Source organism: Microtus ochrogaster (genome assembly GCF_000317375.1).
Source record: "Microtus ochrogaster isolate Prairie Vole_2 chromosome 14 unlocalized genomic scaffold, MicOch1.0 chr14_random_1, whole genome shotgun sequence".
Taxonomy (NCBI): Eukaryota; Metazoa; Chordata; class Mammalia; order Rodentia; family Cricetidae; genus Microtus; species Microtus ochrogaster.
This window is the reverse complement of record NW_004949096.1, coordinates 33,901,035-33,928,503: the sequence shown is the minus strand read 5'-3', so window position 1 is coordinate 33,928,503 and position 27,469 is coordinate 33,901,035. Positions and strand designations below refer to the sequence as shown.

Here is a 27,469-nt window from a genome sequence, read left to right as displayed (position 1 = left end):
ATGTTCCAATCACTCGAGAGAGGTTCTAAAAGGATTGAAATTCGCTGTCCCAGGTTTGTGGCCTCCCAGGTTTGAAGAGTTGTTTCCGTGTCCTCACCTTCCAGGGCTGTCTGGGCCAGGAGTGAGGGCATGGGTGTGTGTCCCCTGGGAATAGCATCCTGCCTCTAAGAGCACATTCATCGCAATCGATGATCCAGTACTGATGCATAGCTACTTACTCTGACTCTGTTTTCAGTTCTTTCTCTTGCCTTTTGCCCAAGGATCCTCTCATCTTCCTGCTCCAATCACAGGGCTCCCATTACGCATTACATCATACATCTTAAGCCACAGGGAACGTCTAGGCTTTCTCTTGTTTGTAATGACCACGGTAGTGCTGAGCATGGATGGCCAGGTGTTTCACAGAATGCCCCTTATTTAGAATTCCTTCATGATGTTGGACCTGATTAGCACCGCTGTGTCGGGGTGGGGCAGGAATGAAAGCACAGAGCTGCTTCCAACCTCCATCACACTGTTGAACGGTTTTGTGATTTGGGGGCAAAGTGCTGACTTGATCGTCCTGTATCAAGTCAAGTACACAGTGGTGAACTTGCTGACTGCACAAGGAGATGAGCCACTGGTGTGGTCTTGAATTTAGCAAGTTCAAGGTGGTAACAAAACATTGCATTCTACACAGACACTAAGGAGGGAAGAAAAGGGCGGGGCCGAAGAGAAAGAGAGAGGGAGGCAGAAATGGGAGGAAGGAAGGAGAGAAAGACACCAGCCCATAGTTTGGGGAGGGAAGCCACTGAAGCCGCTAGTTGACTGGTGCCAGAGAAAGCAAGTAAGGGGATAAAGGTTTCGAAAACCAGAGCATGAAGTATTCTTCCTGTTTATCTTTAGATCGTTTTAGCATTTAGATGATTTTTGTTAATAAAAGACTCTTGCAATAAATTAGAGAGGTTGGTTGGCTTGCACCTTCAAAGTAGGAAACCAGGCCGGCCGGTGCCCTGGGTAGTGTCGCCGCAGACAAACCGGAAGTGCGTCTCTGATCTGGCTGGGGCCTGAGGCGGTCATGGAAGCTGCTTCCATTACTCACAGTGTTGTGACTGGCAGATGGGCTGGAACAGTTACATGTGGTATTCACATCACTGCAGACTTGACCTCTGCCTTCGGCAGGATCAGGATAAAGGTGTTAAAATAACAGAAGGAGGTGGTTGCGACGTGAGGAGCGCGCTGGGCTGCGTGCTTCAGGATACGCAGTCCACAATAGGGAGAACCGCTTCCGGTATTTTTATTGCTCCACGATCTAGGACAGTTCTGAGAGTGAGAGGCTCTAACTCTGGAACTGTACAATATTAAGATATGACCTTGGCACATGTCACGTGGGTCCTGACACCCTTTGTTACATGACAGCATTGCATCCTGGACCCTTCTTTGTGTTTCTACTCAGTGGGTTCAATTGTAGCTTTTCTTTAGAGGTCAAAACAGCATGTAACTTGTGGCACAAAGTCAGCCTCATTTGCCCTTACCTTAAGCAAGGATTTAATTGCTGCACAGGCTGGGAAACTCTTACATGAAATAAAAGCCCTCTGACTTTGTTTTTATTACACCAACCCTATTTGGAAAAGGCTTTGCACTTAGGAGAGGAAGCAGAAAGGCTATCTTGCTGTTCCACAGGCCAAACTTGCAGAAGTGGGTTCTGGCTAGAGGAATGCGAACATCTGCAGACATCTTGCACAGAGGCCAATTCCTGCAGTGATGTGGTCAGACGTGGTAGAGCCCAGCTGTTTGCTCTACTGAGAGACGCTTTAGTTAGCCCACACAGCCTCCAAGTGCTGCGTCTGAACTGGCTCCAACAGCAAGCCTGTGGAGGCTCACCATCCCCCAGAGCGATGGAGCCGGGTGGGAGAAGTTACAGACGCAGAACCATTCTTGCAGAAAGCATCACAGTGATGAGGTAGAGCATATACACACTCCCCTCTTACCCCATGGGCTATAAGAATACAGGCACAAACCAGCTTATCCCTTATCTCTAGTCCATCAGTAGACATGTGTGATTTTTATTATCTATGTCACCACATGAGCCACTGAGCAGAATATCATCTTCCTTTCTAATTACATTGGTGCCCTGATTTGCTGGTTAAGAGAATGGACTTGAAAGCAGGCTTTCTGAGTTCCGATTCACCCACGATGTGTTTCTAAGACACGGGACTTTGGTAGTTGGCTTAACCTTCCTGAGGCCCTAATTTCCTCAGAGTGGAAGATACTAACAACAGTGTTCACCTCAAAGAGTTGCTACAAACATGAAACAGAAGAACAGAATCCTAGCGTTTAAGTGGAAAGTTCTGTTCCCCCTGAATTTGGATTCTTCTTAACTTGCCGAAGACTGCTACCTGCACAGCACAGTTTGCTGTGACGTGACGTTTGAGGAGCAGCGAGTCAGCAGAGAGGATGATGAGCAGGAAAGGTAGTGGGTGTGCTAGACACAGTTACACAAGAGTCACTTCATTAAGAATCTACTTTCTTTGTAAATGCTGTTTGTGCTGAAATCTTAGAGTAATAACCTTTATAATGAAAACAGCTCAGTGTGTCTCCTCTGGGTTTTACATGTCTTCCTGCCTTCCAGCTGAAACAAGACATTTGGTTCTAGATTAGAGCACCCCCCTTTCAATGTGCAAGTAGAACAAATTTTATCCAGCGTGTCTAAGACATTTCTGTTAGTTCACAAGTCTCCAGACTGAAATCGCAGGGAAGAAAGTGCATGACTCTAACACTCTCTGTTTAGCCATACAGAGGAGAATCACATTAAACACTGTTATTGGCTGGGCTGTGATGGATCACTCCTTTAATCCCAGCACTTGGGAGGCAGAGGCAGACCTATCTCTAAGCTTGAGGCCAGCCTGGTCTACAAAGCAAGTTCAAGGACAACCAGGGCTACACAGAGAAACCCTGTCTTGAAAAAAAAAACAAAATAAAAACAACAACAACAAACAAAACATAAGAAAGAAAAAGATCAAGTTATAAAATAAAGTCAAAATGTGAATTAAGCCGACCATACTCCAAAGTCATGCAGATTGTGAAGGAGGTATAGTAAAATGTGTGACGCTCTGATGAAAGGGCCTGGAGAAGGAAGCAGGATTCTTCCCCCTTCTAACAAATCAGAGAATGTCCTGCCAAGAGGTGAGTGCATTCGTAGTTTTAGAAGTAATGATAATTTAGCTTAAAGATGAGGGTCAGATTATTAGTGGAACATTTAAGATTCGAAGCATGAGCGGTGGAGTAAGGGCGGTAAGTGAGGGAGCGAACGGTCTCCTGGCTGCTCCCCTTGTTCGTTTCTGTTCTCAGCTCTCATGCTTGTCACAGTGGTGGCATCTACTATACCTGTGCCGCTATGGCTGGACTCATCAGCCGTGGGTTCTTACAGTGAAGTACAACAGCTTAGCTCATCGAGAGATGCAGACCTCATCGTCCTCTGCTTCCTTTCTTTTTGTGGGGAGAGGTTAGAGGATCTCACTGTGTAGCCCTAGCTGGTCTGGTATGGTATAGACCAGGTTGGCTTCAAGAGCGTAGCTTTTATTTGTCAGTTTTTTTTTTTTAAATACTGTGTACTATTCTTAGCACCTGTGCTTCCTGGGTCCGTTGTCTTCCCGATTTCCAAACCTTTCCTTCCAATTTGTTCCCGAATTCATGCCAACCATGTCATTATTCATTTATTCATTGTTTGTTTGTTTATGTGTTTATTTAGTATTGAACAAATTTAATGCGTCTGTGAGTATATTTGGGGCATATCCGTCTGTGCGCATGTGTGTAAAGGCCAGAGGAGGAGACCGAGCATCCTGCTCTGCCCCTCTCCCCTCCAGTCCACCGAAACAGTTCTCTTACTGAATGTACAACTAGACTGGTGACTGGCAAGCCCCCTTGATCGGTGCCTGTCACAGTGCCTGGGGTCACGGGCACATGTGTGGTTATACCCAGCTTTTTGTGCAGATCTGAACTCAGCTCCTCATCCTTGCATGCTAAGAACTCTTCCCCAATGGTTCTCCCCCCAGCTCTGTGTGGTGACTTCCATGCCATGAAGAACACTCACTCTGTTTTGTAACTGTGGTAATTTCTGTAGTCCTCCATGATGTTGGTGACAGAATGATCCTAAATACAATAATGTTCACAGTACTAAAAGTTTTTGATACCTTGAATGGATCATTTGAATGTCTTGCTTTGGAGGACCGAAATGACTGGCCGTGGACCTTTTTCATTACAACTTTTTCACAAAGTCATGTGTGATGTCACTCAATAAATGGACTCGTCTATATCAGACAGTCCTGGTTTCTACTTGAAAAAACACAACACCTTTAACCACTGGATGCCCTGCAAAGGCTCATGGGGGCTTGAGTGAAGCAATCCCAGGCTTTGGTTTTGGGGCTGAACTGGATCCAGTAGAGCTGTTGTAATGGGCATTGATGGGGAAGGGTTGAGGCAACTGAGTTTGGCTGGCATGTCATTTTAAACCGAGAGCATTTAGAATGTTTGAGCCCCCTCTCCCTGCATCCCTGTATGCTATTTTCCTATACATCCTTTTTCCAAACTTTTACTTGCCTAGAATGTTCTGCCTACTGAGGTTTGAGGCACAACTTTGTCACGTAAGGGACTAAATGAGACTTTGTCACTCGAAGGACTAAATGATAAGATCCATGCAGTTAAATTGTTTTTTTTTCCTATAGCTTTAATTGTGGGAGTGGTTTGTCTGCATGTATGTACATGTGCTATGTGCATGCCTGATTCCTGTGGAAGCCGGGGAGGGTGTCTGACCCCCTGGGAATGGAATTACAGATGGTCGTGAGCCGCCATGTTGGTGCTGGGAACCGAACGCAGGTTCCAATCCCCCAGTCACAATTTTTAGACACTTTTGTCTCTTCCTGGGGCAACTGAGTAGGTGAGCTGACTCCATCTGGGTGATAGTGGTGCTTTGTTCTTCTGTTCTCCTTCTTGCACGCAGCACTCAGATGTCCATTGTTTGAGGGACATGCATGCCTGCATGTACACACATATGCACACACACACACTGGAGACAAGGCAAACGTTGTATCTTCACACTGTGTGCTGAAATAAATGAAGACCAGAGAGGCCATACAGTAATGCCTTTGTTATGTAGACATACTTCGTGCTGCTGAGTATGAAGTTTAAGGTTCCGTTCTGTCAGCCCAGCTCTCCCCTCTGACCCTGACACCAGTCAGCCTGGAGTTCACACTGTATGCTGCAGATTGTTCCAGAATTTCTAGAATTATACAAAAGCTGAAGGACAGGCACAGACTTTACCTGAGTCCCCTGTCCTGCAAGGGGTACAGAAGGCGGCTAGTGTTCAAGGAGAAGGGCTTTGCATCAAGATCTCAGCATCCCAGCTGAGAAATACGTTTTAGCAGTGCAGTTGTATTGAAGGTTTATCCTTGAGGGACTGTGGTATTTATACTAGAAAGCCTTGGAATGTCTTCTGCTTTGTGAAATTGACTGTAAAACATGTGACTCTTTAAAAAACAATACATTTAATCTTTGAGAATTTTATATTTTGTGTTTTTACCACACTCATCTCTTACTGTTTCCCTCCAGCTCCTCCCAGAATGCCCCGCACCCCCGACAATGTCCCTGTTCCAACTTCGTTAATTTCCTCTTCTTCCTTTTTAGTTAATAACTTGCTTAGTCCAATCATTGCTGCCCATGTGGGCACAGACGAGGGGCTGTGACTTCCTCCTCCAGCAGCCATCATCTTCCAAAAGTTCCTCTGCCGGGAGTGGGAGGTCTCACCATCCCTCTCCCAACCACTCTGGAATTTTGACTGGCTTGATCTTGAGTGGGTCACCGTAACTGCTAGGAGCCAATGAGTACAGCAGCCACGCCATTTCCAGAAGACAGCCCTTCACAGCTCTCCTCCCGCCTTCTGGCTCTCACATTCTGTCTGTCTCCTTTCAGGATGTTCTCTGAGCCTTGGGCAGAGCTTGGTATAGAGGTCCCATTTGGGTCTGAGCACTCAATGCATGAATAGTTAGCCATTGCCAGCACCTGGCATCAGTGTTTAGGCTCAGAGGGCGCACACAGTGAAGGGCTGGCTACTCTCCAGTCTGTGTTCCAGCTCGCCTTTCTGGTACAGGAGTAGCCACACCTTCACCCAGCTGCTCTCAGGGACTGTTAAAGACTGACCTTCTGGATTCCAAGTTCCAAGACACGTGACAAGCTGTCTGTAAGCAGTAAACTCCGAGTGACGCTGCTTTCATTTCCCAGTGATTTCTGATATCGGCTGTTTCCAAGTTTTTGCTAAAGAAATATTTACATGTTTTGGCCCTTATTTTTTTTTTTTCTGACTAATGGTAGAGTTGGAATTCCTGTCATTTTTTTGTTAAAGAAAGAATGTGGTAACATTTTAGAGGAAAGCTGGGCCAGAGAGGGGGAAACTATGTCGCTCTGAGAGTAGACATTTAAAACTTTGCATGTAACAGATTTTAATTTGATCTTTTTTTATCCAGAGTCATAGGAAGTTGGTTTACACTGGGCCTGTTTACGTAGCCCCTTGGGCTTTTGCATCTGTGCACTGAGATGGCAGACACTCTTTGCTATCTCAGGGTTCCCGTGGTCTACTGTTTATGTGTTGGTATCAAGGACTTCCTACCATATCACTATACTAAAATGTTCCAAATGCCCTAAACTACTCAGCTTGACTGGGCCTCCCAATTTTACCATTCTCTGTTGGGGTTCACTCTGCTTAATAGCTTGGGTGTTCCTCCTCTCTCGGTTGGTTAGATCTTGTTTTTTAAAGTACGGAATTCTTTGTTTTTTTGTTTCAGACCCAATGTCTGTGGATCACATTATAACGCGTACTGTTGTCCTGGATGGAAAACCTTGCCTGGTGGAAATCAGTGCATTGTTCGTAAGTAAATAGATTGACCTGTCATTAGCATGTTGGTGTGACTCCGTTGCATAGCGATGCTCGCTGCTGAATACTGTTAACGTGTTTAAAGCTCAGCCTCCTGGAGCTAAGCCTTCCTACATACTCTGAATCCCCCTTGGGAAACACAGTAACTTTCCAGAGTATTGCCCTTCTTTAATCAGCGATTTCCTTTAGAACATTGCTAAATCTCCAGAATGGAGCTGTGGGGACGCTTTGATTAAAGTTGGGCCCTGTTTGCACATGCTGCTCCTGGCTGCGTAGCCTGGTGTAATCATGCTAATGGGATCTTGAACAAAAGCCTCCCATTGCTGACTTCCTCACTGTAATTTCTCCCTACTTGGCTGCAATATGCCCTGGCCTCCCTAGACCATGGGTATTCACATCGAGGGCAAAAGCCGGTCTAAGTCTTAGACAAAGAGCAAAGGCAAGGTACTCATTTTAGTGATCAAAGTTGAGTCACAACTGGTTGTGACAGTACACACCATAATCCCAGAACTCCAGAGGCTGAAACAGGAGGATCAAGAACTTGAGGTCAGCCTGGGATACTTAATGAGACCATGATGGTGGTATACACTTTAATCCTAGTACTTGGGAGGCAGAGAAGTTTGGGTCTCTGTAAGTTGGAGGTTAGCCTGGTCTATATAGCAAGTTCCAGGCCAACCAGGGCTATACATAGAGACCTTGTTTAAACATACCCCCCCCACACACAAGCAAATTTATTAAGGGGGTGATGGAATGTGTAGTTCTCTATGGGAGCTGACAGTTGAATCCTTCTCCCTAGTTCTTTGGGATTCCCTGTAGAATGTTTTCATCAACGTAAACATTGATGTGATTCTGTGGCACCCCACCTAATAACAGCCTGCCGAATCTATGAAATCTCTTTCCATATTTCAATGCATATTCTACCCCGTATATTATTTTAGCCTCTTGCATCACGTTTGCCTCTTACAGGGCTCTTGAGTTTGTGCAAAGGTGCACACTGTGCCAGTAAGTCTAAGAAGTAGTGATCGAAACTTAGTCTGCTGATAGCTCTAAGTCACCTGTCATCTGGTTGGCTCTTCAGGACACCCCCAGAGCATTTGGCCCTGAGTGACATCTACAATATGAATCAGCACTAAGTGATGGATTCTGGATTCTCCCCTCGGGCTGTCAGCGTAATTCAGAACAGAGTAACAATTAAATGTTCACAGTAAAATCAACTGCCAAGAACACTGTTATAAGCTTTCCATTATTAAATTATAAACTAATATAAGAACAGAGTTCTTATAAGAATATAAATATGTTGAGCTACAAGATTTTTATTCGTTTTCTTTTCTCTTCCTTAGCTGACCAGGGCTTTTGAACTATTGAGTCCTAGTGAATGAACGAAAAGGCAGAGAGTTACCAATATGGATAAGAGAGCTACTGACTTCAGACCAGAGTTTCTTTACTCTAGACTTGTTGTGTGAATGGATACCCAAGGGCCAGTGGGCTCAGGCCCCTCCTCTGAGCGCTGGGTCCCTGTGCCTAGCTGGGTGCTGAGGAACTCTGTGCTGATAGACTTCTGATTTGATTTGCAGCCATTTGCCGGCATTCCTGTGGGGATGGATTCTGCTCGAGGCCAAATATGTGCACTTGCCCGTCCGGTCAGATATCGCCTTCCTGTGGCTCCAGATCCAGTGAGTCTAACATGTCATTATAGATGATATTATTTAATGTGGTTATGCCCTATTTTCCCCTAAATTTGCTTTTCGGTTTTTTTCTTTTCCTGCAATACATTTTTCCCCCCACCAGAACATCTGCCTTCTCTACTTTGCCCAGAATTCTTGGAAAGGCGTTCCTGGATGTAGCTTCCCACTTCCTTTCTACACTCTGTATAGCAGGATTGTCTATGGGGTGTAGGGAGAGCATAAAGATGGCAGTCTTCTTTGTCAGCATAGCTGCATCAGTCTCTGCAACTCTAATGGAGAGACTGGGGAAGGTGGTCACTGAAAAGACCATAGAATGAACATTTTTGGTTCCAGAAAACTAGCCATTTTTGTTTGCAATAGTGAAATACAAAACTGATCTGATGAAAAATGTATTTGAAGCTCAAAACACTTGCCTTTCCATGAGGAAAACATGAGAGATAGTGACATACAGATATTACATAAGACATGGCATTTACTCTGTCTGGCCACACAAACATCTACAGTTTATTCTAGAGAGCCATTGCTCTCTGGTTTTACTGTTTCCTTTATCTTTAAGTGTGGTATCCAAAGTATTGGAATGGGAAAATGTGGAGACTGCAAGGCGCATCCTTACTAGTTGTTTAAAAAGTTCATGCCTGTATAAACAGCCCTCGATATCCCAACCACTGCCAAGGCAAAACAAATATGTATTTCTATTTCACTTGCAGTTTCTGGGGGAGACAATGCACTTCTCCTTACTGCTGTTCTGCATTTGAGGACGTTTTGGGGGTCACTGGGGTGGAGTGAGTATAGTCTCTTGGGTCTGGTGCCAGTAGAGACTACAGTGTGTCAAGGTTCCTATCTGCTGAGGGGCCTCACGTGAATCTGTGTAATTTATTAGCCCAGTTGCTGGCTCAGATGAATTGGCTGACCCAGCAGACCATCTTAGTGCCCACTTACCTTGGCACTCACAGGGAGAGCATATGAACTTGGCTGGAAAGCTTGGTCAACATTTGTCTGTCTAGGGATGGTCCAGAGCAGAGGGAGTGGGTCGGGCTTTGGGGTCAGTGGACACAGAATCCACTTTCAATCAGTGACAGATGGGGAGGGGGTTGTTGGACCAGTGCTCTGGCTACTCTGCTCCCAGTATGTGCTGGATTCCTTATGATTCATTATGTGCTGTTTCCTCTAATTCCAGCCTCAGCCCACAGTGATGCTTCCTGGCATCACTCCTAAGCAAATCACCTATGCTGAAACTGTCCGCTTCTGCTGGAACCCAATTAAAGATAGCTCAATACTAAATAAAGCAGCATAGATCAGGATAGCTGTAGTTCCAGGGCTGGAACACTCACTCCACACACTGAGCACGGTGTATTCTTACTTGATCTTAGCTTGGTGTTGCATGTACAAGCTGAGTCTACCAATCCAGGACACCTGAGCTGGAGGGACAAAAAGGTTGGTGAAGTCAATGGGAGTTTCAGGATCATACAGGACATCTCTAGCCTTGCCAGAAAGACCCAGACTGCTACCGAGGGGAGACAGCCTCAGTGTTGGGAAGAGTATGGTTTTCAAAACAGGAACAAAGCCCTACCCCTTGACCAGCCTCTTTTCTGATTAGCGCTAAAGTTACAACGGAGTGTCTAGAGGGAAAATCTAATGATCACGTGAGTGCTCGCGACTTCTCTGTGAGCAAAAGCCATGAGACACGGACAGGACTTTACCAAGGTCTGTGTGGTCCTGGTACGCCTTGAACTAGTCTTGAGGTTGGAAGGGACATAGCAGTAAGACCCTGGGCCAGACTTCAGCTAGAGATTTGAGTCTGGGCCCTGCAGATGGTGCTTTTTCTGGAAACTTTGGATCTGTTCGTGGTGCCTGGTGATGGGCAAAGCCCCAGAGCTTTGTGTAGAACAGAGGAGTATATAGTAAAAAACAATCACTTCATCAAGGTCTTTGAGGTATATGGAGTCTTAAAAATTATTATCTTGGACTCTCTTAGAATTAACATTGTCATAAGAGCTTAAAAAATTAAAGATGGCAATGTTTAAAACAATTAAGTGTAGCTAAGGCTGGGCCTAAGTTCCATTCTGTCCTATTCCACCATGTTTAGTGGAATAGGAGGGCTATGCTTCAGAAGGTATGGCCAGCCTGTGATACTCATCAGCATATATAGATCATGTGATAACTCTCCCGCTAATGGGATAACATCAATCAGTGAGTCGTTTTTCATACAGCTACCTGTATGAAAAGGACCGGTTTTCAGTGTCTAACCATTCAACGTGATAGGATAATGTCATTTACAAATGTATTTGCTTGTATTAATAACTCTACCCTGGGACACATTCAGCCCACAGACTGCAAGTTGGAAAGGTCTAATTCCGACACTTCAGCACTCCAGCCTATGAAAAAATTCTCCTTATCATGTGATGAAGTGATGGGGTGGACCTCTGAGCTCTTATTGTTCTCATCTGACTGAGGAAAGGGTGGAAGGAAGCTCTTCTGGCAGGTGGTGCTTGACTCCAGTGCCCTGTGGAACCTGAACAGGGAGACATCTTCCTACAAGTTTCAAATGACAGCCAGTAAAATTCTCATGGGATCACAAAGGCTCAGCTTCCCTTAAACTTAGCACAGCTGTGGCCACTGGTCGCTTAGGTACAGAAGCAACAGAAAGATTAGCTAGACAAAGCCAAAGCCATGGTTTTTTGTTTTGATTTGTTTCTGGATTTTGATCCCAGCTCTGTTTAAGACTCTGCTTAAGGTTCTGAGGTCAGGCTTGGATCCTGAGCAATTTTGCTTCTTATAAGGCCCTATAATGTTTATCGAAGGAGTTCACTTCAACTCCCTTTAAATATGCATATGCACAAACATTTGTAAATATATATTAACTTTTAATAAGAACTAGGATAAGGGAGTGTTTCAGGCTGCTGCAGAGATGGTTCAGTGGTTAAGAGCACTTGTCGCTCTTGCAGAGGACTGGGGTTCAGCTCTCAACATCCATAATGATAACTCACAACATCTTGAGGGGATCCGACACCCCGTCTGGTTTCTGTGGTGCAGACCAAATACCCACACAAATAAATAAATAAATAAACAAGCAAAGAAATAGGCAAACAAATTCTTCAGAGGGCTGGCGAGATGGGCTTCTCCGGTGGTTAGGAGCTCTGGCTGTTCTTGTGGAGGGCCTGTTGAGTTCTTTTTCTAGCACACTCACCAGGTGACCCACAAATGTCTGTCACTCCAGCTCCAGGGGAGCCAACACTTTCTTCTGGGCTACTCTGGCAGACACACACACACACACACACACACATATGCACATAAATAAAAATTAAACAAATATTTTATCTTTTTTTAAAAAAGAAAAATACTTCAGGCTTCCGTAACTAAATACCATGGAACTTCATTTTATGGCTTTAGAAACTGGGAATTGCAAATCAGAATTGCCCTAGAAGATTTCCCATCTGAAAAAAAGGGTATTTTTCCTTAGTTGTTGCCCTCTTTAAGGCGCTCATGTGACAATGGGTAAGCAGGCTCCTGGCCCTCTTTGGAAGCATCTGTCTCAGTTTTCTTTCCCACTGTTATAATAAAAAATACCCTAGAGGAAGGATTTCTCTGGCTCACAGTCTCAGGTTACAGTCTGTCATGGCACGGGGGATCTAGACACCTGGAGTAAGTTGCCACGTCCCATTCACAGTCAAGAGCAGAGAGCAATGACCTAATGCACGCATGCCTGTGCCTGCCCCACTTTCTCCATCCTTATTTGGTCCTCAGTCCTAGCAAGGGAATGGTGCCACCCACAGTGGACAGCTGCTTTCCTGGTGAAGGACTCCTACATTTTTTCAACAGCTAGGGTTTGGTGTGTGTGCGTGTGTGTGTGTGTGTGTGTGTGTGTGTGTGTTTGTGCGCACACACACTGAAGGAAGCCATTTCTGTGTTGTGTGACTGCTGCAGTTTTAGCTTTTTAAGAACTGTCAACCTATTTTTGGACAATTGCTCAGTTTTATTTCCTTTATTTTTTTTGAGATTATAATGCAATTACATCATTTTCTTTTCCCTTCCTCCCTCCAAGTCCTTCCATAAACTCCTTCTTGCTCACCTCCAAGTTCATGGCCCCATTTTTCATTAGTCAGTGTTACACGCATGTACATAAATACATATATTTCCCTATATACATAGATGCAAGCTGCTCAGTCTGGATAACATTACCTGTGTGTATGTTTTTAGGGCCAAGCATTTGGTACTGGGTAGCCAGCTGGTGTGAGTTGCACAGTTTTCCGTTCTCCCCACCACGTATGAATGACCTAGGTTCTGTGTCCTCCCCAGCTCTCAACTTGGTTTCCGCACTTCAATCCAGCTATTCTGATTAGTGTCGGGATTGTAGTGTTATCTCTTTGTGCTTTTAATTTGCATTTCCCTGAAGGCTAATGGTGTTGAGGACCATTTTGTGTGTTCAGTTATTGATCACCCTCTCATGTTCTGATTTGTCTTTTGTACGTCTTTGCCAGACGCTCACTTGTGTCCAGACGCTCTTAGCTTGCTTGTTTACTACTGTTTTAAGGGTTGTGTGTGCCAAATCCTAGCTCTGTCAGACGTGTGATCTGCAGACACTACCCCGCAAGCCATTCTCCAGAGTTTGCCTTCCCATCATCAGGGGTGGATCGGCTCCTCCACGAAGCACGTTTTCAAAGCTAGCGAACTCTAATTTATCAGCCTTCCTTTTGCCGTTTTATGCTTTTGCCTATCCCTAGATCACAGAGATGTTCTCTAACTCGTTTCTAAACGTTTATAGTTTTACACCTACCTCTGTGATTTCAGTGGAGGTCCATTTTGTGTGAAGTGTGAGGTTGAGGTTAGATTCAGTTTTGCTGTGGCTCAGACTTTATGGAAATACCTCATCACAGCTGTCACTCAACCTGTCATTTCCTGGACCCTTTCTGGCTCAGGTAATTATATACTCTGATCCTGTTCTAAGCTGTGCGTGTCTGTAGACACCCATGGATATTTGTGCACCTAAGGGAATTATCCAAATAAAATCCCTTCTTGTCTTGCAGTGACTCAGGCCGCTGCAGTGGATTGTTGTCTCAGGTGTAGAGTATAGAAACTGGTCTGTCTCGCTCACCCACCCTCCCTCCCTCCCTCTCTCCCTCCCTTTCTTCCCCTTCCCTCCCTCCCTTCTTTTTTTTCCTTTTTTACATTTCCAATTTTTATTTTTTTTTTTTTTTAAGATTTATTTTTATTTATGTATATTTGGATCTGTATGCGTATATGCCACAGTGTGTGGATACCATCAGAGATCAGAAGAAGGCAGTGGCTCTACTGGAGCTGGAGTTATAGGTAGTTGGGAGCTGCCTGACATAGGTACTGGCAACCAAACTCAGGTTCTCTGGAGAACTAGCAAGTACTCATAATATCTGAGCTGTCAGACCAACCCAGTGGTTTCAACCTGTAATTCGTGACCTTTTTGGGGGTCGAATGACCCTTTCACAGGGGTCACCTATCAGATATCCTGCAAATCAAATATTTGCATTATAATTTGTAACAATAGCACAATTATAGTTATAAAATAGCAATGAAATAATTTATGGTATGTGTGTGGTCACCAGAATATGAGAAACTGTATTTGTATTAAAGGATTACAGCAATAGAGAGGTTGAGAACCACTGATCTAACCCACATTTTATTATTTTTTATTTTTTTATTGGGTTGTATATTTTTCTCTGCTCCCCTCCCTTCCTCTCCCCTCCCCTTCTACCTTTTCCCATGGTCCCTATGCTTCCAATTTACTCAGGAGATCTTGTCTTTTCCTACTTCCCATGTAGATTAGGTCCATGTGTGTCTCTCTTAGGGTCATCTTTGTTGGTTGTCTAGGTTCTCTGGGACAATGAACTGTAGGCTGGTTTTCCTTGGCTTTATGTCATTTGCCTGTTTGTGCTTTGCCTAGTGATGAAATTCAAACACACATTCAGCCTACAGTTGCTGGTTTGGAATTGACCTTGAGTGCTGCTCTCTCTGCTGGCTGAGTCTGCCTAGACACGATGGCTGGTCTTCAGAGCCTAGTACATTCCGGAAGGAGTCATTGCTGAGATGCTGAGCCAAATGTCAGTCGGGCATCTCTTCTGCTCTGTGGTGCATGCGTGCCATTCCTTTCGAGTTAGTCATTGTACTGGGTTTGTGCTGTGCTTTCTGAAGAAAGGCTCGTGTTCTCTCCTTCCCACCTTCTTCATGGACAATGATCAGTCGGGATTTGTTGAATGACGGGAAGGGCTGACTGGTTATAAAGTGAATATAAAATCTATTAGGAACCTTTTGTGGGTACAGGTAAATGTCGACAGTTTCTGTTAGTTCTAGGATATGGATCCTGATGTGGAAAGGTCTCACTGGGGATCTGACTGTACCGGACAGCCTCAGCTTTCCTAAGAAAGCTTAGATTCTCCTAGCATTCTGTTTCTGGTAAAACCTCAATGCAGGCTGAGTTTAGGCATGCGTCCTGACATGGGGGCGTTTAGTCACATGCAGTGAAGGATATTTGCATCCTATAGGTGCAAGAGAACTCTGCTTTTCACTTGTGTTTGCTGTTTTTGTTTTTGTTTTTTTTTTCATCAGACAGACTCTTGTCTGCTAATTATGAAACATCTGGAATTCCTGTTTAAATCAGAGAGTAAATTTAGACTGGGCACCACTGGTAGGATTCAATCCAAATGAAAACCTGTCTGTGGGTCTGCCTTCTCTGAAATGTTTCCAGCTTGGGTGGCAAAGGTGAAGCCAAGTATCTACTTCTTTATTATTATTTTCTCACAGAAATGCTGGGTTTGTGCCAACCTTTCCAAATAACTTTGGAGGCAAAGTGTCAGCCTGTATGTTACCAAAATTTACTGTGTGGCCCAGGCTGGCCTTGAATATACAAACAATCATGCAAATACTCCAGCCTCAGCCTTAAGTGCTGTGGTGTTTCAGAAATAAGTCCCTAGGCCAGGCTCACTCCCACTTCCAAGGGGATGCCTTTTATTTAAGCTCTAGGACCCATCCACATACAGCAGTGACGGCGGCCTCCATTCTGCTGATGACCTTGCTTGTACACTGTACCCGAGGACTCACAGCCCAGGGGACTGTGTGACCACTGCAATCACAGTGACTTCTGGCCTTCCCAGTCTCCTAGGGTGGTTTGGGAAAGTTTTAACTGGAAAAAGGGGGTTTAAAGAAACGAAAGCCATATCAAGGGAAGCTTTTGATCTGTCACATCTCAATGTACACACAATCACTTTTCCTGAAAAGGAGAATTCGTTCTGATTTGCAGTTTGAACGAGAAACCGGGAAGCCACCGTGCAAGCCCCTGGTAGTTCTGTCCTTTCTCTGTTTGAAATATCGAAGTGGCTAAGAGGCTTTGTTGCTCATGTGGGAATGGAAATCAGGTCTTGGCATGAACCACTTGAATTGAAATCAGTTTGTGCACCAAGTTTGCTCTAAGGGTGACGTCATTTCCTGCCTTTTCCCAATCCTCACTGTTTTTCTAAGATAGGATGGAACTAAGCATAGCACCAAATTTTAAAGCAATTGTGCACCATTTCCTGACCCACTTAGAGTAGTATCCAAAGTTTTTGCCGCAGTTTTTCCGTTGTGTACTTGTAGATTGCTTTAGAGTTAAAAGCATTTGTCTGTGAGGTTTTAATGGAGCCTCAAATAGCCGTTTGTGAGATTGGTTTCCCTGATGTCTGTAGCAGTGCTTCAAGGGAGAGCTATTAGCTTTTGTAGATACAAAAATAAAATATTTGAATAATTATCTACTTAGAGCTGTGTAAGCACCTAGGACACATAGGGCAGCTTCTTAGCCCCAACTGCAAGTGCAGCTTCTGTTGCCCATTACTTGTAGCAACAGCCTAACAGTGCTGCTCTGGGCACGTTGAGGGGCATGATTCATAGTCACGGCACTTCCTACTCTCAAGAAAAATGAGTCAGGGAAAGGATAAACAAGGAAAGTACACACACATACACACACACGCACTCGTGCGTGCACACACATATACAAGCAAATACACACACATATACACGCGTGCATGCACACATACAGTGCACGCACGCGCACGTACACACATCCTTGCAGAGGGCTTCACCTTCGCCATCTTCCATCTGGTTTGGGAGGGAGGAGAAAACAGACACCACAGAGAGCAAGGGAGTGGTGAAACAGTTAAAGAATCTTGGAGACAAGTGAGACTTGACGAGACCTTCAGTTTGGGCCCTAAGATTTAGGGACAGAGAAGCAGGTTAGGAGGGGTTCCACAAGGACACCAGCTCACAGTGCCTGGCATTTTGTGTGACTCATAATAGATCAGACATGTTAGCCGAGTGATCAGTTCATGGGTCAGGAGCGTGTGTTCCAGGAGCTCTGAAGGGTGCTGGGGTCCTGCTGAAGAGGCCCTGAGTGCTGAGAGGCAGGAAGGAGTCTTTTGATCGGGAGAAATGGAACCTTCCATGATATTCTAGTAAGAGCAAATAGTCTTGAAAAGGAGATCCCTTTCAACTTGACTTCTCCTCTTTGTGTCTAAGAGATGCAGTAAGAACAGGAGTTTGAATTGTCCTCTTCCTGCTGTCAGGCTAGATTGACCTCAGAGTATTAGTGGCGAATAGACAAATGGCCTTGTCCTCCCTGTGGTCAAGTAGCCACTTCCTAGGACTGCCCTGAGGGCCTCTCACTTAGGAGGCTTCCTGCAGGGAGGACTCTGCTGTATTCTGGGGAGAAGGTCTGGCCTGCACATTCCAGGAAGACAGCCCTTGGTTCCAGCTTCTGCACAGATAAGAAGTCCTCTGTTCTCCACTGAGTCCTTTCCCTTGGGAATTGACTCCCACACATAGGGTAGGCCAGAGCAAGCCAAACCTCCAGGGCCCAGCCACAATCTTCTATGTAGGGGTGTGTCAACAGGACTCACGATTTCCTTAGCCAAGCCTCACCTTCTCTAGGTAGGGTGGTTATTGCTTCTAGAGAGGAGGGACCAGCTGGACCTTGGGGAAGTGCTATAAGTCCGTCCAAATTCCTGAAATAGAGAAACCCTGCATGCTTGAGGAGTGAGCGTATCCTACCTGCGACTATTAGCAATCTCTCATAGGAGGGTGTACCAGCCATGTTTAAGACTCCACGTTTTTGAGTGTGTCACTGTCTCAGCTCTCATGGTGTCTGCACATAGTCTAGGGCTCGGGAATGCACACTTCCTGTGGGTGAGAGTGTGGCCTATGAATTTGAATGATCGATTCTCTTTAGCTAAAGACTGCAGTTTAAATGAGCAGCCCTTTCCGAGTTCAATGCAATGAGCACCCCAATCCCTCTCTACGCATCCATTAAATGCGTCTAGTAGCCCCTTTCATTCTACGTCCCAAATGGGGCAAAACCCGGTGGAATTTGGACTCTGAATCTTTTCATACAAATCACTGCCCCCTTAACTTTGTCACCTGTCATCACTTGGGTACTCCTTTCTTATTGGGATAAATTACAGAGATGTCATTGAGATGTGAGTTCTCCGAATTAGGGAAGTCATTTATCCCCATTAAAGCCAATACCAAGACAAATCAAATTGCACTGTAAAAGGTTTTCTACACGACATAGCGAGCTCTGATAATTAGGATCCTTTATCTAGCTGCATGGCATATATACATACCAATGAATTATTTTATTTTCTTGGTAAATAGCTACAAATCAGCTCTAGTGAAATGTTGCCATCAATGCACGCGCATTGCTAAACAAAATCATTCTTCTTTTTTTCTTCAAGTCCAACACTGTAACATCCGCTGCATGAATGGAGGGAGCTGCAGCGATGACCACTGTCTCTGCCAGAAGGGATACGTCGGCACGCACTGTGGACAACGTAAGTACTCCCTGTGGTGGATGCTGGTCCTGTGTAGACGTGGGGAGACAGGTGCTAGGAGTTTTCCGTGATGGCCGGGACATCTCTGCAGCTGTCTAGGGACCCTCACAGATGGACAGATAACCCCAAACAGTGCCAGAGTTCCACCCTGGATATCCATAGGAAGCTGTTTGCTTCACTGTCTTTTACTTTGCCTTGACCTCCTGCCCGGCCTCCAGCCTTAGCCTTAAGCAGGTACAGATTCCTTCTTTTTAAGAAAAGTATTTGCCAGTTATTTAAGCCACAAACCACACACTCCACCTTTTCAAATTGTAGGGCTCCAGAATGTCAGCTTCTCTACCAGCGCAGCCATCACCATAAGCCAATTTTAGAGCATTCACATCTCTTCGAAAAGAAAGCCCAACGTTAGTTCCAAGCACCCACCTCTTGGTTTTCTGACTGTCTCTACTTGCGTTTTCAGGAAACATCTCAAAAATATTTCAAAACGATTCTCATCGTTTTTTCCAAACACTTCCTTTGCATTGATTAGTGATGCCTGCCTCTCTTTAGCTCCCCAAGATAGATTCCGGCTCCATAGTGGTTACTATGTATGTCCAGTTTGCCGGACACCATCGACACCAGGAGTGCCATCAATCATGCCTGCACCCTCCCAGCTCCTGCACACAGCATAGGATGAGAGCTCATCTCACGAGCGTTTTCATCACTCTGGGGTGGACTACTTACCCTGTAGAAAGTCTGGGGAAGTTCAATGCTAACAACAATAAAACAATCTATAATTCTATGATCCAAATGTCCCTTCTAGGCCCAACATCTTTTATACTAAATATTTTATTATCAATGCTTTCATGTCATTGATTCTTCCCCGGTTGTATTAAGCTCCATTATATACATGTTTATATAATAAAATGGTAATTATGCATCTTGTTTGGAGTCTTGCCATTGTATGTATGTTTCCTATGATGGGAAATGGTCATATAAATACACCAACATTTATATCATGGCTGGTGATTACACCACTCTGCTATGTGTTAAGAACATTGGGTTTTGTGTAGCAGAGAGAGTCGAGGCAGCTCAGGTGACTCTCGGGTCCTGTCCCGAGGGATACGTAGGGTTCACCCATCAGGTGACGGGTTATAAGTCTTTTAAGCAAAAAGCCCAGTGTGTGTTGAAGCCCTGGATCAGGACATAGCATGGGGCGTGGATTAGAGCAGGGCTTTGTTAATGCTAGAGATGACCTGTGGAGACAGGCGATGGGAGAGAAAAAGTCAGACAGGAAGCCATGGGCCAAGTTTTTTTATAGGTTTACTGTTCTTTACAAGTTAGACAGAAAAAAGTAATGAGAACACAAAATAACAGTGAGCTATACCTACTGAGTTACTAACTCCACCTTATGATGTGCCAGGTACATTTTAAAGCTACATTCTTGGGGCTGGTTCAAGGATGCTTTCTGTAAAAGCATTTGCCACCAGATCTAGTGTCCTGAGTTCAGTGCCCACTTGATGGAAAGAAGGAACCAACTTCCTCATGCTGTTCTCTGACCTCTCCACATGTGTGTTGTGGTGTGTGAGCACCTGCTGACTCTCTTACTTAGTCAGTCAGTCGATAAAATGTAACAAAAACTCAACCTGTACGGATTTACTATAACAACTGTTTGAGTTGGAAGCTCTCTATATTGCCTCTAATGACTCGGAAGTCAGGGCTCAATTATGTCAGTGATTTCTCTGATGATCCACAGGCAGTAATGAGCAGGGTTGGGATTGGAGCCCCAGTGGCCTCCCACCACAGTCTGTGTGTTTAACGCTATGAAATACCAGTTTTATCCACTTCACCGGACAAGGACTTACATCATTCTGAATGGGGAAAAAATGGAAAGCAGGAAGGACTGTAAGGCTCTGGCTGCAGAAGGAGAGGTGGGCATGACATCCCTGGTCTTTGGAAGGAGTCAGGAGATCTGCCAGGCATCTCTCCCTGATGGACTTGAGCCCAGAATGGACAGATGCCAATGAACGCAACCTGGAAAACCTTCCTTAAATTTCAGCTTCCTCATCTGTAAGATGTGAGAGTTGGCCTAAGCCCTTCCTCATTTTGCTTTCTCCTTCCATCTGTCTCTTCTGCTCTGACTATGAGTTGAGAGGCAAAAGAGAGTGCTAGACACCCAGAACCTTCTCTACTTTTATGGTGATGAAGGGAATCGGGTCTCAGTTTCTGGCGCTATGAAGTGTGTATGTTCAGGCCTTCTGGGGCAGAGCAGATGCTAAGATATGATGAGATGAACAAGTGACTTATTAGGTCCAAAAAGTAAAGCAAAACAAAACCCGGTGGAGAATGACAGGGAGAGGAAGGAGGAATATGAAGGGATGGATTTTAGATTTCTGCACAGGAAGTCAAGGCAGGAACTCAAGACAGGAACTGGAGGCACAAACTGAAGCAGAGCCCATGCAGGAACACTGCAATCTGGCTTCCCCTCTATGGCTTGTCCAGTCTGCTTTCTTATAGCGACCAGAACTACCTGTCCAGGGATGCCATTGCCCACAGTGAGCTGGGTGCTTCCATATCAGTCCTGAATCAAGAAAATTCCCTACAGACTTGCCTATAGGCAATCTGTTGGTGGCATTCTTCTAAATTAAGGCTCCTCTTCCCAGATAACTCTAGTTTGTGTCACATTGACACAAGCTAGCCAGCACAGGGAAGTAGCCACAACCCGTGAAGATGCTTATGATGAGGTAATGCATGCAGGAGCTAGAGGAAATGGTGCAGGGAGGACCATGCCAGTGCTTAAACTCTTTCTTATTGGAGAGGGACAACTACCATGCTCCTATACAAGTTTTTCAGGACTTGGCCCCACCAGTAGAGTCTTAGATCTTGTTGCAACACTCAGATGGATCATAATTATCGTGCGGAAATGGCTGAATCTCAGCATTAACATCTGGTCACTCACAGTTAATGGTGCCCTCAGCAGGGGCATTGTTGCTCCTCAGAGGAGCCCTCTCAAAATTAAACGTTAATCATGAACAAGGGTCCGCTTGTTCACATGCAGTTTACATCCGGTGAAGCCAGTTAGAAACCTCCACTGCAGATGCAGAACTGAAAGCCTTACTCAGGGGTGCCCGAGATGAGACAGTAAGAGTAACCCAGGTACAGAGTCACCGTTTGGGAGCTTCCTCTGAGGATCTGCAACTGGGGGAGTCTGTTCAAAGCAAACACCGGGTAGTCCCCCTTTCTGGGGGGTCCACAGGCGGTATTGTGAGACTTTCTCTCCTTGTCTTGCAGCTGTCTGTGAAAGTGGATGTCTCAACGGAGGGAGGTGTGTGGCCCCAAATCGGTGTGCATGCACCTACGGCTTTACTGGACCGCAGTGTGAAAGAGGTAAAGTGATTTCGAGTGATTTCTGTAAAGGTGACTAGTCTGCTACTGGCTTATACCTTCATTCAGTATGGAGCTACTTCCTGAAGGTGGCTGGCTGAGCATTAAGACTCCTGAATTGTCACTGAGGACATCTCCAGGAGGCCAAGAGAGTGGCTCTGAGTTTGTGTGCCACCCAGCAGTTCTCGGTATTGGGATGTGGTATTCCACTAGTTTGTGCGTAAGAAGGTGGCCACTGAGATACAAAGAGGACAGTTTCCCATAAAGGTAAAATATCGACCTTCACACGATCCGGGTAAATTGGAGATATGATTCCCCTCAAGCACGCACATAGATAGGGAAACATTTAGAGTGAAAAATCACACATGAAGGACAATTGGCCCTGGTGGGAGCTGAAATGACAGCCTTGGAGCTCACAGTTCACTGCAGGGGTTCCTTGGGTCTGCTGAGAGCATGCTCATGACCACACAGTCAGTGCATCCCAGGAAGTGGGGACAACCACCATGCTCATCTTCGCCTACACAAAGACCAAAGCTCAGAGATGTCCAAGATGTCTGGGGATGGCCTCGAGGTCAAACAAGTATCAATAAACTTTCATTTGAATCTGGATTTTCTGTTTTCAAATTCAATGCTTGCTGCTGCTATAAATTAAAAGAAAATTTCTGCCAGCTTTGTCTAGCTATTGATGAAATATGATATTTAGTTATGCAGGAATGTGTACTATTCTTAATGAACACTGGCTTTGCTAATAATTTTGTCTCTATAATTAAAAAAAATTGTCTGTTCATTTATTATATATTGTATGTATACATATGTGCACACCACATGTTATACATGTGGAGACCAGAAGGTGATATTGGTGTCTCCCTATCTTCTTTTCCACCTTATGCAATGGAGTTTGGGTCTCTCCTTGAGCACAAAGCTCACTGTTTTGGCTTGACTGACTGGTCGGTGAGTTCCCAGGATCTTCCTTTCTCTTCCCTGTGGTGCTGGGGTCACAGGCAAGCTCAACCATGCCCACTTTTTATATGGTGACTGGAGATTTGAACTCAGTGATTCTTGCTTGCATAACAAATGCTCTTACCCCTAACCCCATTCTTGGCTTTTTAGTGAAGGTTAAAACGTTTGTGCCATATGAAATCACAACTGAAAATTCCTCAGGTGCCAGGCATGGTGACCATAAAGCCGGCCCTTTAACCACAGCGCTTAGGAGGCAGAGGTAGGTTGATCTGTGTGAGTCTGAGGTCAGAGTGTCATAATAAAAGTTCCAGACAGTCAGTGCTATGTAGAGAAACCCTGTCCCCCTGAACAATGGAAACAAAAGAAAATCCCTCAGAACTTTTCAAAATTATAATGATTTCCTTTCTCCGAAGTTGTATAAAGATCTTATTCTGAGATGGAAAACAGAGATTAAGTATTGTGTGGTTGGTGTGCCTCTTAAACCGTGCCGCTGAGAGAAACAAAGAGCACTGTGGTATGTGAGAAGTTCTTTATTCTTTTCAACTTGTCCATGTTGACCTAAATTTGGTCATTTTCTAATAGACTGATGGTATGTTTTGACAAGCGACTCTAGGCCAGCGTCTGTGATTGCTGGATAAACCGTATAGGGTTTCTTCAGGCCACCCAGAGTAGTGCTGTGCCATTTGTAATTGGCATCACTGCTGTGCCACGTCTTGGCGTCCTTTGGGAGTCTTTGTTTAAATGGCTTCCCTTTGTAACTTGCACTTGCACACCATTGCTCTGGAGCTAATACACACCCAGTGGCATCCTTAGAGGACGATCTGTAATAGGTAGTAGCCTTCCGTGGCCCTACTGTTTGCTCGGTGAAGATGCTGTAGGTTAAAACTGTTGACGTGTGGCATAGTGGCAGTGAAGCGAACTCTTTAAACGCCGTTCCTGAGTTTAATTTGTTTTGGAGAGCTAATTGATATAATAAACATCCTTTGAACACAGTGGTCAGTAGTTGACTGCAAAGAAAAATTGGCTCCTGTAGTGGGAGGTGCTGATGCTGGCAGCCTGAAGGAAGGCGGGCTGCTGACCCATGCCCATTACGACGTCAAAGATTTGATGTTTGTCAAAGATGAAGAAATGGCACGGATATATGAAGTTACTAAATTCCTAATCAAAATGGTATATTTTGATGTAGAGTTTCCAAGTTTGTTTAAGTAGCCTTCATTTAGGTGTGGAAGGATCTGGTCACAGAGTAGTAGTGGCTGTGGCAGCATTCCAGACACTGGTGGACGTGGAGGTAGGGAGGAGAAGTGGGTTTCCCCTAGATATCAGCCACCATTGTTCTCCTGGGAACACAGCACTGACCTTCAGTGAGGGAAGGGAGAAATGGACCCCCTTTCTCTTGTCACAGGGGAAGAAGAGGTGCCTTTTTGATTGCAGAATGCTTTTTTTATTTACTGACTCTCCACTATTTTCTGAAAGTCATGATTTTAAAGAGTGGGGTCCTAAGTTCTTTTGCCAATTCTGTGTTTGTGATTTCATGAACGGTAGATGAATGTCCATGTTGAAGGAGGGGCAACTTCTCTTGATGAGTTGGAGTTAAAACACAGGTTAGTTGTGTTGAGTTTTTAATTGAGATGAGGCATTTTGTGTTTGGAAATAAACTTCTGGGAACCTTTTATTCCAGCTATGTTCTCTCTCTCTCTCTCTCTCTCTCTCTCTCTCTCTCTCTCTCTCTCTCTCTCTCTTTCCGTGCCCCTCCTACCCCCAATAATGGCACTTAACTAAATTATAATGAAACTACAGATTGATTTTTCCTCCACTGGAGTGCAGCCTCAGGAGCAACTATGGGTTCAATATCCTTAGTGCGCCATGCACACTCTATGACCCATGGACGTGAACTGGGTTAGTCTAACATCTTCAGGAGATCTAGAGATATACCAGTGGATATGAACAGTATGTTCTAGAAGTAAGTCAGTGTTGGTTGCTTGTGTTTGGATAGCTTAACATTCTTTACCAGTTTTATGCCAACCTTGGCTACACAGTGAGTTCAAGATCAGCCTGGATGACCTCAGACCCTACCTCAGAAAGCATAATAATAAAAACTATATTTAATTATAATATTTAATATTTTTATTAATAATAATTATTAGGGATATATACTAATAATCACTAAATATTAAAAATTAAGGCTTGGAGGGTCATTTTTCTCTATGTTACAGTTCTGCCAACTTTCTTTTAGATAATTTTAAAAGCTAAAAGAAGGTAGCCTTGACTCTTGCTTAGGTGTATCTAACTCAGGGTTCTGGACTTTTCTTGCTTGCTTTGATTTGGAAAGAGCAAATCTAGTCTAGTTGCTGTGTACATTAGTGGGTTCCCAAGGCCTGCACAGATCGTGAGCATGTGCACAGCCTTCTTTCTGCATCAGAATACATTTGTTCTGACAAATCCCTGGGCCTAGCTCCATGGTGCGGACAATACTGGAATCTTTACCCACTCCAGAAATGCTTTTAGCTGTTAGCCGCTTATTGGTGAAGTACAGGGGAAGTACTGTTGAAAGTTAGCAGTATGCTCGAGGTAGCATGGAGCCAGCACCACGGCTGATGGACCCGCCTCGTGGTGAGCCTCACAGGTAATGCAGATGGGGAGGGTTTTATCTGATTCTGTAACAGAGAATAAACAACTAGGCTGCTTGGAGCGCCACCTCATTCCTGTAGGTGCAGATGATGCATGAGGAGCCCTGGTCCTCACCGCTTAGCTTTGCTTAAGTTATAATAATGGTTTTAATTAGATATATTCAAAGTAAAAATTCAAAAACTTAAAAAATTGTATCATATTCAGCAACAAGTAAGTATTACAGAAACCAAGAAGGGCAATGACGGTAGTGTCTAGTGAGCAGGAAGGAAGAGTACACAGGGATACAGATTTGTGACTGTCCCAGAGCCCTGTCTGGACACACTACTTCATCCAAGAAAAAATGTTTACTTTTTTGAGCAGTTTTGCTATGTAGCCCAGATTGGCCTTAAATTTGCAATCCCCCTGCCTCAGGACCTGCCCCCCACCCCCACTAAAGTGCTGAGGTGTGCATCGCCATATCTGTCTTAAAACCTGTGTTAAATAAATCCTACGGTGTGCTTTTGGGGTCTCCAGCACAGTGTTACGGGATGCATAGACGCAATAGCGTGTCTTTTATAGTGGAACAAATCCCTTTATCTTCTCATAATTCACCAGTAAGAGTAACAGAAACCTTAATAGAGTTCTATGATTCTGGGGTTCTGGAAATGGCCTTGTGCCCGTGGGTGAGCACGTGGGTAGAGAACCGGCACACGCGTGTGTAATAGATCACTAGCTAGCTTTGGAACGGGAACCTGCCATTTTCCACAAATGATAGTCCAGGGAACATTGTACTAAGAGAAGTTGTACCCAAAGGTAGAACATTTCATTGTCACTTGTCATGGGCGCTAATGCAAAACTCAGAAACCAGAAGCTAATGGAAAGCAGCATATACACAGGCTGAAGGAGTCCCGAGAGTCGCTTAATGGAAGGGTCTTTTGTGCCGCTTTCTCTGGCTTTCCTGGATCACTGCAATGGAGATCGACTTCTTTTGCTCACTGAGAGTGTTTCCTCTCATTTCAGATCCTAAGAGGCTGTCACTAAAGCTCCCAGAGTCAGTGCTGTAGACCAGCCTGGGCCTTCAAGAGTCAGTTCTGAATGCTGCAGATTTCCCCCACAAGGTGACAGGCAATAGCTGCCACTAATGTGTTGCCGTGTTCTGTGAGCCTCGCCTTTAGTATTTAGGTCTCATGGGAAGTGACAATGTGAGGAGACAGAATGCCCCAAGGATGGCTCTCGAACTAAGGTACTTTTACCATTGGTCAGCTGGCTGATCATTGAATCTACCCGACTTTCTTAGACTCAGTCCAGAAACTCCACCTGTTGACAAAGATGTTCGTTTTTTGTTTTTCTGGCTGAACAACTGTGTGTCCAAGGGCACACATGCCCCACGGTACTGGTGGTATGCAATCAGAAATTGCCTGATTTCTATTTCAAACTTACTATGATTCTCTCTCCCACTCTACGATTGGTTTCCTGTTGATGCAGGGCATTTTCTGGTCCTGTTCAGATTTCTTAATATGGGCAAAGCATCCTCTGTTCTTGCTTTGACTTACATCGCCTTCCTTAGCTCCCTTCCCTTTAGTGTCCCCTTTGCTGGGCAGCCAGCCTCTGGGGAAGGAATCCAGCTCACCCACACCAGCTAGCTCTTCTAGTAGCCCACAGCTAGAAACACTTGTGCCTTTTCATTCTTGCCACAAAAACTACCAGTTTGGGCACAGTAAAAACCCATCTTTGGAGCCCCCGTCCATGTAATCACATAGGGCAGCCCCCTATATTCTGTGTCCTCCACAGGGTAGGGCCTATGTACATGCCTTTGGTGGGAACAACCTTGAAACCTCTTTGGTGCCTTGACATAATATAGTGGCCTCCAGCCAGTTTCCCCAGAAGTGCTTGGAAGTACCTTCCCGTTTCCACCTCCTTTGGATGCTTTGCCACTCTTGAGAAGCCCACAGAGCTGAGAGACCATCACATTCACTTTGGCAAATTCTGCCATGTGATGTCACATTTAATCTCGACTGTTTCACCTACGGCTCTTGGTGCTTTAATTGAAACTTTTATTTTAACATGTTCTTCATCAGCAAAGTAAGAATTTAAACATTTAAAAACACTATACACACATGTACATATACATG

General features: G+C 44.8%; 1 protein-coding gene across 4 annotated transcripts in view; it reads left to right on the top strand.

Annotated features, from left to right (window-relative positions):
* Window positions 1-27,469, top strand: part of Fbn1 (fibrillin 1) — a 206,219-nt gene that overhangs the window by 20,225 nt on the left and 158,525 nt on the right. For all 4 annotated transcript variants that reach the window (XM_005364396.3, XM_026787734.1, XM_026787736.1 and 1 more), the window contains 4 exons: window positions 6,810-6,892; window positions 8,473-8,571; window positions 18,312-18,407; window positions 21,678-21,773. In XM_005364396.3, the coding sequence (XP_005364453.1) occupies window positions 6,810-6,892; window positions 8,473-8,571; window positions 18,312-18,407; window positions 21,678-21,773 (374 nt within the window). The remainder of the gene's footprint in view (window positions 1-6,809; window positions 6,893-8,472; window positions 8,572-18,311; window positions 18,408-21,677; window positions 21,774-27,469) is intronic.